Source organism: Ruditapes philippinarum, unplaced genomic scaffold (genome assembly GCF_026571515.1).
Source record: "Ruditapes philippinarum isolate M1 unplaced genomic scaffold, ASM2657151v2 ctg6508_1_1_1_1, whole genome shotgun sequence".
Lineage (NCBI taxonomy): Eukaryota > Metazoa > Mollusca > Bivalvia > Venerida > Veneridae > Ruditapes > Ruditapes philippinarum.
Genome location: NW_026861660.1, coordinates 18,450 through 31,002, shown reverse-complemented (window position 1 = coordinate 31,002; position 12,553 = coordinate 18,450). Strand labels below are relative to the sequence as shown.

At 33.1% G+C, this 12,553-nt stretch overlaps 1 protein-coding gene across 1 annotated transcript; it reads right to left on the bottom strand.

Annotated features, from left to right (window-relative positions):
* Positions 1-1,231: 1,231 nt before the first annotated feature.
* LOC132716436 (solute carrier family 22 member 4-like) lies at positions 1,232-11,008 on the bottom strand. Its single transcript, XM_060699707.1, has 9 exons — positions 10,616-11,008; positions 8,987-9,203; positions 8,360-8,564; positions 7,164-7,400; positions 4,363-4,497; positions 3,768-3,850; positions 2,950-3,067; positions 2,403-2,475; positions 1,232-1,515 (listed from the first exon to the last, which is right to left on the bottom strand). Exons 1-9 carry the CDS (start codon positions 10,988-10,990, stop codon positions 1,498-1,500), a joined length of 1,461 nt encoding a protein of 486 aa, XP_060555690.1. The 5' UTR covers positions 10,991-11,008; the 3' UTR covers positions 1,232-1,497.
* Positions 11,009-12,553: the final 1,545 nt, after the last annotated feature.

The window sequence follows — 12,553 nt, the reverse complement described above, 5'->3', positions numbered from 1 at the left end:
GCAACATTGAAACTTTTTAGTATTATCTTCCAGTATCGCTCACTGCAATACCGGCTCCAAAATTGACTTAAGTTGCAGGCGCCTAATGTTGCGAGCAATACCCCACCTAATAATGGTGAACATAAGTTATTGTAAAATCCGTTACTGGATGTAGAAGTTTTACTAAGGAAAAGCATTTTTCCATAAGCTCTACCTTTGAATAAGGCATGGGGAAATATTTCTCATGATGGTGAATATTCTATGAATTATTATTAAAATTCTTCCATGCATGTAGGAGATATACTCCAGAAAAAAATCAGGTTCATAAGCGCGACACGACTTGTGTTAGTGGTAGAAATTAATATGAAGTTTCATTAAAATCCCTCCATAGGCGTTGAAGATAAGCTTCGGACACGATCTGGATATTTCATCTTTAGTGACCTTGACCTTGCATATATTGACCTAAATTAGATATGTGACACATATATAGTCATAATAATAATGACCATTTGTGTAACAATCCATCAATAAATGATAACTTAATGGTCCCTATATACATCTTCATATTTTGTATCTGAACTTTCAACTCTATGTGTGACCTTGACTTGGGTCAAAAGGACCTGAAATTTCGCGCGACACTCCGTCTCGCGATAATGAACATTTGTGCCAAGTTAGTAGTACGTGTATATTGAAATCATTCTAAGCATATAGAGGTTTTGCTGCGGACAAACACTTTTAGATGACCTGTAAGAGTGACCTTGACCTAGAGACTTGTTTTGTATGCGCGATACGGCTTCTTATAGTGGTGGAAATTTCTTTGAAGTTAATTAAAATCTCTCCATAGGTGAAGAAAATTGGACGCCGCCCGCACGTACGCCAGGTACATTCCTATATTACGACCCGTTTTTTATCCAATGGACATATAAAAAATAAGTTAACTACATGTATATATGTATATCTGGTTAATGTTTATTCTGCATTATGTACACTAATGTGAAATCATATAGTTGCTTGTACAATTTGACAGCAAGTACGAATATAACTATGTAGCCTCGCAGACTTTTATTTTGTTTTGTTAAATTTGAAATGATAAAAATTATCTTAAGAAGTAATTTTACTTAAGCAATTTTATGGTTCTACAATATATATATATATATATATATATATATATATATATATATATATATATATATATATATATATATATATATATATATATATATATATATATATATATATATATATATATATATATATATATAAAATGAAATTCCTGTTCTATTCAATAACATTGTCTCAAAAATATTTCATACTGTAAAACAATGTGACGTAATCAATGCAAATCCAGGGCATAGCGTTGATAGTTTGACGTCCTTCCTAGCATCATTATTATTTAAAACAGTTAAATTACTTTTTATGTGTAATTTTATCATCAAGATCTGCTCCTCGTGATTCTGGTAGAAGTAAAGATGCTAAAATACAACAAACACACACACCGCAGCAGACGAAATACATAACTCATGGTATACGTGTATCCTGTATCATAAATTATAACATATATAACATATATAAGATAAGTAGAGGTTTTGATACTAAAGCATCACGTCGGTTTCTACCGGCGACTAACAAAAAGGTAAGATTTTGGCACAATGACCATACAAAACATGCGTACAAGAAACAGTGATAACCACACCAGCAGTCCAGTGATAACCATAGCAATACCAGTGATAATCATAGCAACACCAGTGATAACAACACTAAAATCAGTGATTACCACACCAACAGCAATGATAACCCAAGAAGGGTACATCACCATTTCCATTGCAGTCCATAGGTGTTGCTTGCATGAGGTACATGTATACACTTATAAAAGGTAACAAAGAAATACAATTTTTTTTTTATTTTATTTTTTTTTTTAAATGCGTTTATTTAAGGTCGCCGCCGGAAAGCCCATATGGGCGACCGTACACTCAAGTCGGGCCATCCTAGAGCGTCCCGCCGAGATTTTTTCGTCGATTTTTTTCCAGCTTTATTGGTGGAGGAAGACCCCAAGTGCCCCTTCGCGCATTATTTCAGGCACGAGCGGGCACCTGGGTAGAACCACCGACCTTCCGTAAGCCAGCTGGATGGCTTCCTCACATGAAAGATTTCGACCCGAGTGAGGATCGAACCTACAGCGGTGAGGGACCTGTGATCTCAAGTCAGCGACCTTAACCACTCGGCCACGGAGGCCCCTTGAATTACAAAGCTCATATAGCAGAGCACTTACAGTCACGGTGTTTATTATAGTTGTAAATATTTACAGGTATTAAATAGACGCAATCTTACATAGCCCAGAGTGACAGGTGAAAATTATATTGATACACGGCCATATTGCTAAACAGTATCTTAATATATCCTTTATATATGGTGAAAATAAATACCAGATAGGCAAGTTGTGGTCCGATTACTGCTCCTATTCTAGCAAAGGTGTTTAGGAATCCATAACCGATACTTCTGTAATATGATCAATTTTTGATATTCAGTAATCATTTATAACAAAATATCATTGTTTTTATTCACGTTAAAACAAGCAATATAATAACTTTTTATACATATAAATTAAATAAATGAATTTATAATAAAGTACATTTGTACTTAAAGTACTTTGTCATAAATAACTGTATCACAGTAGATTTTTTAAAATACAACAACACTAATCTAATCTACAGATACAGTTTGTTAGTTAATTGATAAGAATAAATAGCAAAATCCTTTTCTTTAAAACATGCCACTGAAAAACTGAAATGTTTACTTTCTAAAACATAAATTTGTGACACAAATAATGACATACATTGTAATTTAATGCAAACATTGTATCACAACTAGTTAAAAATAGTTGTCTGGTGTCCATAATGATAAAACATAGCCATCTGTTCTTTCAAGATTCATTTGAAATATTTAATATAAACGTTTGTTGTTTAACATTACCTGACAACTGTGGGGTATAATTCTAGAGACATAAGTTGTACTGGACCCCAGGCTACACCTATTCCAAGGCTAGCAAACAAGGCAAACCCATTTGTCAACGAATCTCTCATGTCCGTCTCTGAAATATTTAATTCATGTCACGTGTTTTTTTATTACCCTGGTGTATGTAATAGAACGTGGTTATATTATAACTTGACAGGGGATGTACAGACCGTCCAGGTTTGATACTGTTGGCTTTCCCAACTTAAACTTGATTATCTTAAATCATGCAAAGTTCAAGAAAAATTGCTATAGTTTTAAAGTTACTTGATTTCCTTTGTAAAAATTACATTTCCAATCTTCAACCTTTAAATTTCTACCTTCATATCCCCTAAGTGATAATGGACATGTCTTAATGAGTTCCTTTGAGATAATAAGCAGATTATGAGTGGATGTTCAGTGCAGGAATGTTTAATATTAATATGCTGTGTCAATATATAAACAATTATAAACAATTGGTGTTTAAAATATCTAAAGATTGTTTTGCTCTACTACACACCACAGTTAGATAACTCATTAATTTTTAAATGTGTAAATTACACGCACATTAAATTTTATTTTAAAATTGTAATGGCTATCTTTGAGTAGGTTTAAACCTCTTCAAAAATTCTTAAGTTTTAGAAATACCAAAACACATCGATTATTTTGATTACGAGTTGAATATTATATAGCCGAATAAAGAATTTCTGTTTCTATAGCCCTTTAGAAAATATGTTATATAAACGCACGTATAAGTTGTCTCCCTTAACAATGACTTTTATATTTAAGACAGTACGTACCTATATATTGAACTATTCCAACCACAAAACATCCAATAGTTGCAATAATATACGTAACAACGGCTGTTTTTCTCCGTCCAATTCTGTAAAAAATACTTATTTTAACCGAGAACAAAGATTCGTGTTTATAGAAATTGTTCAAGTTGATGATTTAATAATGTTAATAATACATAAACAATGTAATAGTAACTATCGTTTGCATGTCTTTCTGATTTAAGTCTCCAAACTGATCTATGTGAGAATTTAAAATGTTATGTTTTCTGATTTTGAACCTCAGTGGAGATACTGCAAATGTGAGGTACATGATCCAATATAACATATAATCATATAGCAGATAATAAAGCGTTCTAGAAGGGAATATCATTATTCACCATATTTAAAGGTTCATCCTTAATTATTTAGAACTTTATCAACTATTTTTAAGTAACATTTTATAAGAATATCTATATGATACATTATGAAATACTTATGAAAAATGAGCCTATTGTAGACCAATCTACTTTGAGCACTAAAGTAACTAATTTTGTATGATTAAAATTGTCCTTTTGGTATTATGATATCTAGAATGAATAGTTTAAAATCTTTAAACACTTACTTGTTACTGAGTATGATGGCTATAAAGGTTGTTGGAACGCTAATGATATTAAATAAAAACAAGTTGAAAAAGAAGTTGCCAGATAAAGCCTTTATCCCGTACTGAATTCCGTATGATAATAGTCCCAGAGCCAGCCTACATGTATGGAGAATATATACATTGATACAGAAATAGTTATCACTTTATTTATAAGACAACACGAACTGTAGAGCATTATAAACAATAAAAGAGGAATTCATTCTTACTAAAACATGCATAATTTTTATTGAGCTTTACGTTGAGTAGCATTTATTAGTCCAAAGAATAAAAAGATTGTTATATATAACAAATTTGTAAAGAAAATCATGTAGGATATACATATATGTACTTTACAGATATAAACATTTTAAATGAATTTTTGGCAAAAGCATTTTAATATTCAACAAATTTGAATGATTTGAATGAAACTTAATTAGTTAATCATTCCGTGTTAATGATAAAATGTAAAAAATATGTTTTAACGTTTAAGGTGACAACAGACACTTTCCGTGGTACTCACATAAATGTAATTTAAACCAAGTTATTTTAGTAATAATTGTTATTTATTTAATCTTTATGCATTAAATGTCGCTGATCAGCATAAAAAATAACATATTTGAAAAAAATGCTTTTGTAAATGATTGATTTTGAATAAAAATCCTAAAATTTTAAATCGTCATATCAAAGTCATTTTTTATTTTTTTGTCATCAAACTTTTGGAAAATAACCTTACTTATATTATCTGGGGAACCGTGTCTCAAATTTTTTCTATCTTTTCTCAAAAAAAATTTACGTAACGTCAAACATTTTATGCGACTTTTTTCACCATACATATTACGTAATTAAAGATAATTAAGTCGCTGATTGAGCAAACAAAAATCCCTGACACGGTTCCCTCCGTAAATGAATTTCCTTTCATGTGCTTTAAACCGCATGTTAATTGCTTGATTATTAAAAAAGTTATGCCGATTCAAAGTTAGTCCGACCGCATCAAACGAAGTGTCATAAATCGGCTGTTCTCTCTCGGACCCCTACGTTTCACGCTAAATAATTGCATAATACACAAATATCGCACCAGAGAGGGTCACAAGTTGCGGTAACATACACTAACAACATTTTATGACCCAGTGACATCTGACCAATTAAAAAGCTGCTGATTAATATCAGTTTATAGCCGAAATTTCTTCAATTCTTAACGTGATTTACTGTTCGTCTGGTATCTTTCGCACATGTCACGTGACTATCGGTAAAAGTTGAGGCACTCAGTGGGGGGAAATGGAACGCATTTGCGCACCGCTAGCGGGGTATTTAATTGTTTCCTTTTTGAAGTTTATTATTATTATCATCAGCATTATTATTGTATTATACCAGTGTCACTCTGCCTGTGTATTCGTGTATGAAATTCCGTTAAAATATAAAATAAAATAACAAAAAACTGAGCTTCTGACAGTCTTTTAAAGTCCATGGTAGATGTACAAATAAGAACAGGATATTATATATTTTTTCCACCAAATTGATAATGCTTCACATATTTTAATAGAAATAAAAGGTATTACTCGATCATTATGATATGGCCTTCTTGACTTCTATTATGAATATCATCTATGCACGGCATAGAGATCCAGTTTCTACCGGGATAGACAATAAATTTCATACTTTGTCCCAGATTTATTGGTACTGTGTCCGATTTACTGGTGAACAATTTATTTTCACTGAAAATATATTTTAATATCTTTTTTTTATTCATAGAGAAATAATCATCCTTAGACAATCTAAAATGGTTTAGAAATTTGTCAGGTACACCTTACCACAAGTCATATAGGCGTTCACATAAAAATGTTGTCTGTTTTTGTTGTTGTTTTACTCGACATTGATAGAAAACGAGGTTGAATGTAAAGTTAAGCCCTTGAATCCGTACAAAAGTCAACTCAATGTAATATCTATCAGATTAACGGGACAGACAAATTATTTTCACACATTATGGATATTTTAGCGACTACATTTTTATTCAACCCCGTGGTTGTGCGATTTGCCGCTATGCTTAATTATTTATGTTACGTACATTGGCCGACAATTTCTTAATTTATAAAAAAGGCTAAATGTTGAGATATTCATAAAAGATGTACGGTAGTTGTACGATACATGTATTACGAGAAGTATGGACCTGTAATTCACGGATATATGGAACTACCGATTTCCCTCATTGATGCCTCAACAGGGGGCGGAGCGTTATCGATAATCGACAGGATTACGCGAGTTACAGTTACAAATAGTATAGGTACCGTTTTAAAACGTTTAAAAACACATTTTTTGGACTAACTGCTTCCAAAATTAAATCACGAATGTGTTCAGAAAAGGTTGATAAATCTACTTAGCAAAAAATCTCATTTTAGGTATTTTCAGTGATAATTGACTCCGTTGTCACCTTAAAAATGCTCCGCGTATACACTATTTAACATCTTGTAATGCTTCCCAACTTAAAAAAATTGTACACGTAAAGTAGAATGTTTCCCAACTTTAAACACTTGTACACGTACAATAGAATGTTTCCTTACTTTAAAAACTTGAACACGTACAACTGAATGTTTCCCAAAATCTTAATCTTGAACACGTAAAATAAAATGTTTCCCGTTTTTTTTATTCTTGTGCATGTGCATTAGAACGTTTTCTATTATTCTATTCTTGTTACTTGTACACGTACAATAGAATGTTTCCCAACTTTTTATTATAGAATGTTTACCAATATGTTATTCTTGTACACGTACAATAGAATGTTTATTTACCAGTTAGTCATCGACAGTACCGTTATCTTGGCCAATCTCCGGGTATTGAACAAATTCCAGAGTGAATATTTCTTTCTGTCCCCAGATTTTTCATCAAGCGCTGTCGTGTTAAGAAGTTCAAGAATTGTTTCATCATTTACTGACTTTCTATTGAACTTTGCTATACGTTGTATGATATCTTTAGCTACATGAGTTCTGTCATGTGACAGGTGCCACCGGAAACTCTCAGGAAAATACCTGCAATACAGACACAATGACTACATATTTATAATCAATCTACATCAGGATTCTTAGAACTTTTGTCAGATTATTAAAAAAAAAAGAAAGAAAAAAAAAGAAGAGAAAAACAGAATCCCTAAAGAAAGACCAACACGACAAAATTGTAAAATGTTGCAGACTCGGATTGATTGAGCCTGTTCATGGACGGTACTGGAAAGTGCAAGTTACCGTCCACGCCCCTAGCACCAAAGTCATTTTAAATTTGTTTGCTTGAGTCGTACGTCACACATACATTGTTGATGACGTCATAAGGCGAACCGGAGGTTAGACAGATCTGCGTGCATTATTTAAAACAACTGGAAATAGTGAGGAATTTTGAATAACCTGATGAAGTCTGTAATTTGATTTAAAAAATGCACGCAAATTTACTAGACCGCTGTGTACAAAAGATCTGGTAGGTAGTTATACTATCCAATCTTTCTCATTTTTACAGAAGCTCCACTCCTGCCCCAGGAATAATGTTAAATGGATCTCAAATGTTATTTTATTGGTGTCAAGGATTATATCGTGTGTGATCAGAAAATTGATTTTAGATGGCTGATTGACAACGTGAGCGAAAATCAGTCAGTTATGTTGCTTGGTGGTTGAAATAAATATTGTCCAATGAGATCGTTCCTTTATTCAGTTAATCCGCTAAAACCTGTCATTTAATACTATACGGTTATATTTGCTTATCCTATTGTCAGCCAAACTCCCCGCAGCGGTTACTTCCCCTGATCAGTTAAAGTAGCAAAGCGTGACGTAACCGCTGTGAGCAGTTTGTCAGCGATTAAGTACGTCGTCCGGCTGCCGGCTAAGGAGCTCTTACCTATACTTAATCAAGCTTCAATAATAAATCTTATTTCCTGTGTCTAAGCTTGTCATCATAATTAACCTTTTGTCATCAAAATATTTATACACATTGTCCTGTTTCTTACCACCACAGGAGAAGAAATGGAATGGTTACTATAGTTGTTAGCAGATGAAGTTTTCTCCAGTCTGGCATCAGATAACTGACCAATGCTAGACCACACCCCATTAATGCCCATGTTGGAAACGCCACGATCCATGGTCTCCAACTGGATACACTGACCTCAGTGGACAGACTGTACTGAACTGTCAAAAACATTCCCATTCCGAGACCTGAATATAGAAATATAGTAAGTAATATACGACTGGTTAATGTACATAGTACTGAACTATTTATATAACTTAATTGTAATTTAACTGTAACTTAACTATAACTTGCTTAGAGATATCTGAGCTGTAGGTTAACCAAAAGTTAACTGTAGTTTAACCATACCTTTACTGTAACTTAAATATAGCTCATAGAGATAAACAATTCATGCATTTTAACTTCATACTAACTTTACCATAACTGTAACTTAACTATAACCGACCTGTAACTAAAATGTAACTTAAGTGTAACTAAATTATATAAATGAACCTTGAGTAAACCGTCAAAAATAAAGTATGCGAAAACTTGGAAAATCAAACGTAAATGAATAGATATACGATGACAATAATGACTAAAAATATCAATTAGAAAGGCCGGACGAACATACCACATATAGCACGTGCAACACCAAACATCAGCCAAGATGTAGAAAAATACCCTATCAAGTTAGCAGCAATAAGTAACAGCTGTGATGAAAATAAAGGCATCTTTCGACCGAAGCTATCCGCTATTTGGCCGCAAGCTAGGTTTCCAAATAATATTGCAAGCATTTGAATCGAGGCAATTGTTGAAGGAACCCACGGTAAGGTACATGACATTGACCACTGGGGAAAAAAACAAGAGAAAAAATATTTTAGGACATATAGAATAAGCAAATATTATTTTGTTATGTGAAAAATCACACTGAAACTTTAAAGGTTGTATGTCACTCCAGCTGTGCTTGTAGATGAGCACCCAAGGTACCACACCCGGGCATTTTAATTAGGCATAAGTAGGCACCCGGGTAAAAACACATACCTTTTGTATGCAATAAAATATGATAAACAAGATCAACAAAGAAAGGTGGTGTTCAATGACCGCAAACCCCACACGACCCATCAACAAAGACCAGCAAGTTTAACACTTGATTCGAATCCATATTGGTAAGGGTTGAAAAATACAAAATCATTTTTGCAATATTTGATGCAAATCTTCCATTTTGTTGTTAAAAAAATTATGTTATCAACCAAATTTTTGTTTACCGGTGGTTTTTTATTCAGACCAGTAAAGTTTCATCAACATGGCGTGGTATATTTTTTCATAAATGTATGCTACTATATGTAGTTTTAAGAGGTATAGCCCTGCTTTATATTTGGATTTGTTTTTTACCATTTTACCAGTCCAATAAATTTAGGAGATTATATATTGTATAGTGACTATATAATGAATGTAATACAATTTGACTGCACACATTTACAAATTGTATTTAAGTATTTAACTGATAACATTATAGAGTTCGCTCACTTAATAAAAATCTGGAAACAAAGTGATCCCTCGGAAGCATTAATCACAACAAAATTACAAGAGAATTGCAGACTCGGGTTGATTGAGTCTATACATGTAACTTTGCTATAGTCACGGTAGTTAAGGTTGCTTTAGTCCAATACGCAACTATCCATTGCTCGCTTTCTTTTTGAAACAAGCAGCTTGATCTTATAGAAATCATACAATTTATTACATGCTTTTCGGTGGTTTATAGAAATATATCAGTGATATAAAATTGGTAATTTCACTGTTTGAAACAGTGAAATTACCACTTTGATAATTTCACTGTTTTGAATTTAGGCCCCTTACATTGTTTCAGTGAAATACCAGCGTGCACAGTACTGGGTACCAACTTAATGATGTGATGACGTAAATGACGTCACGTTGTATTATTATTTGGCGCGCTTTTCATTCAGTATTAGGTTAAATGTCTTTTTAAAACGTTTCTTTGCATGTAATAAAAAGAAAATTTGTTAAGTTTAGTGTAAGATTGAAATATATTTCACCTTGTGAACACCAAAAGTTCATATTTCACTCGTGGCTGCGCCACTCGTGAAATATACCTTTTGGTGCTCACTCGGTGAAATATATTCCGATCTTACACTGAACTAAACAAATATCCTCTATATAATCATAAAACAGCTTAAACTAGACCTTGACAATAAACACATAGAAATACAAGCTCCCTTTCGTAGTCGTGTAGACTACCTACCTCAGACACTATCGTTTTCATTTCATCACTGTAAACTATATTATTACACCGGGTACCATTTCTGTTTTCACATGCTTTGATATTGCTGTACGGTTTTGAGTGATTTGCTGCACCAAAATAGTCTATATCAGAAGAATTTGCGTAAGTTGAATTAACATGTAGGAAAGTTGACGTATTAAAAGCTGCAGTCACATGACTTGGCCCGTTGTCATCCATACATCGCCATTCGGGCGTTGCTATAGAGATCACCATTAGGTACATTGTTAACACAGTCGGCAATTTCATCAAATGAGACATTACTGAAAGAAACACTTGGAATCTTCCACATCCGCCTATTCTCTCGAGAATTTCTTCCGGATGGTGATTTTTATCCATTGTTATATATTATATTTATATTTGTGTTATATTATATTCTAACACAATAACCGTTAATATTCTATTAATATATAAATGGTAACGTTACATAAAAACCATCTTATTTGTTATCACAAGTGAGGTACACTTGAGGACTAATCAGTTACGCGTTAATGGAATTAGCATACTAGTCTTGAATATTTAAGGTTTATGAACACTTCTTACATGTGACCTGATTTATTAAAATTTAAGAAAAATGAGAGGCGGAGGGCTCCATGTCTGAATGTTTATTGCGATCACCATATCAACAGACATTAAAGTCATTTAACTGGCTGAAACAGCTGATATAGTAAAGTACTTAAAGAAGGCAATTTTCGAATCTTGAAAGATTTATTACGAAGAGCATTTAGTTATTACTCCAAGAGCCATATCCTAAGGTAAAATTGCTTCGAGTAAAGACAGGCAAACATAAGACTCGATTCTTCATTTCACAGTGACTATATATATATATTCATGCCATGTGAACACCGTGTTTCATATGACTATTAAAGCAAATGTTGTTAATATATCGGTACTAAGGTCGGCGTATTTAACACTCTTTTGAAGAGTATAGTGCAACGTTAAGCTAGAACGGTTAAAACGTATTTGTATCTGGGGACCCAAATTTGCCGAGCTGGTTGTTTTCTCGAGTAACTGTGCATGTCTATCCATCCAGCAGCGTTTCTTCTAAAAGTTTTAAGGTAGTAAAAGTGAAAAGTGTTTACAATTCCATGAATGAATTTTGTAAGAAATCACATGAAATGTTAATACGATGTTTAAGGTTAAGGTATGCATGCTCCTTTCAGGTTATTTAAATCGTAGTAACTCATGTAACCTCACTAAGACAATAAGAAATAACTAATTAACCGACATCTATTTGCAGATACACGCGTACTTACCTGAGTGTACATGTATTACTATATCAAAACTATAAAAATGCTTACATAACAGGTGAAGTTGTCAAAACAATTGTAAAGGTAGATAATGGCTTGTGTCATAATTACAAACAGTTGTTGAACTATTCTGTAAAATGTGGTCGTTTAATTTTTTTATCACCCTCATACATATTAAAATGTTATAAAATAAGGAAATCCTTCCACGGCAAGGACAAGGTTATTAGAAAAAGAAAAAAAAATAATTGAAGCGAGTAAACGTGCTCCCCTGATATTTACATGTAACGTGGCACATGTTAACTATCCCTCATCTTCCCTGCACCAACACACCAGCACAGGCGTTAGCGGAAAAAGATTGTCCAAACTTGTCTAGACAGTCATATAAATATCACTTCCAAAGTGGTAAAAGTGAATGTTTAAATGCTGTGTTGACTATATGCACCATTAACCAGTTTAAACTCCCAAGCAGTGCTTATGGTGTTGACCTTTCCAAGATGGTGCCCTTCTGTGTTTCTCAGATGTATGTCTTGTTTATTGAGACATGCCGGTACATTTTTGGTGACACTTTTGTGTCTCTTTTTTTCTCGTTTACGGTAAATATTTTCCTTCCTCCCTCGTTTTTTCTTCTTTAATTATACCCTCTCCCTGTCTT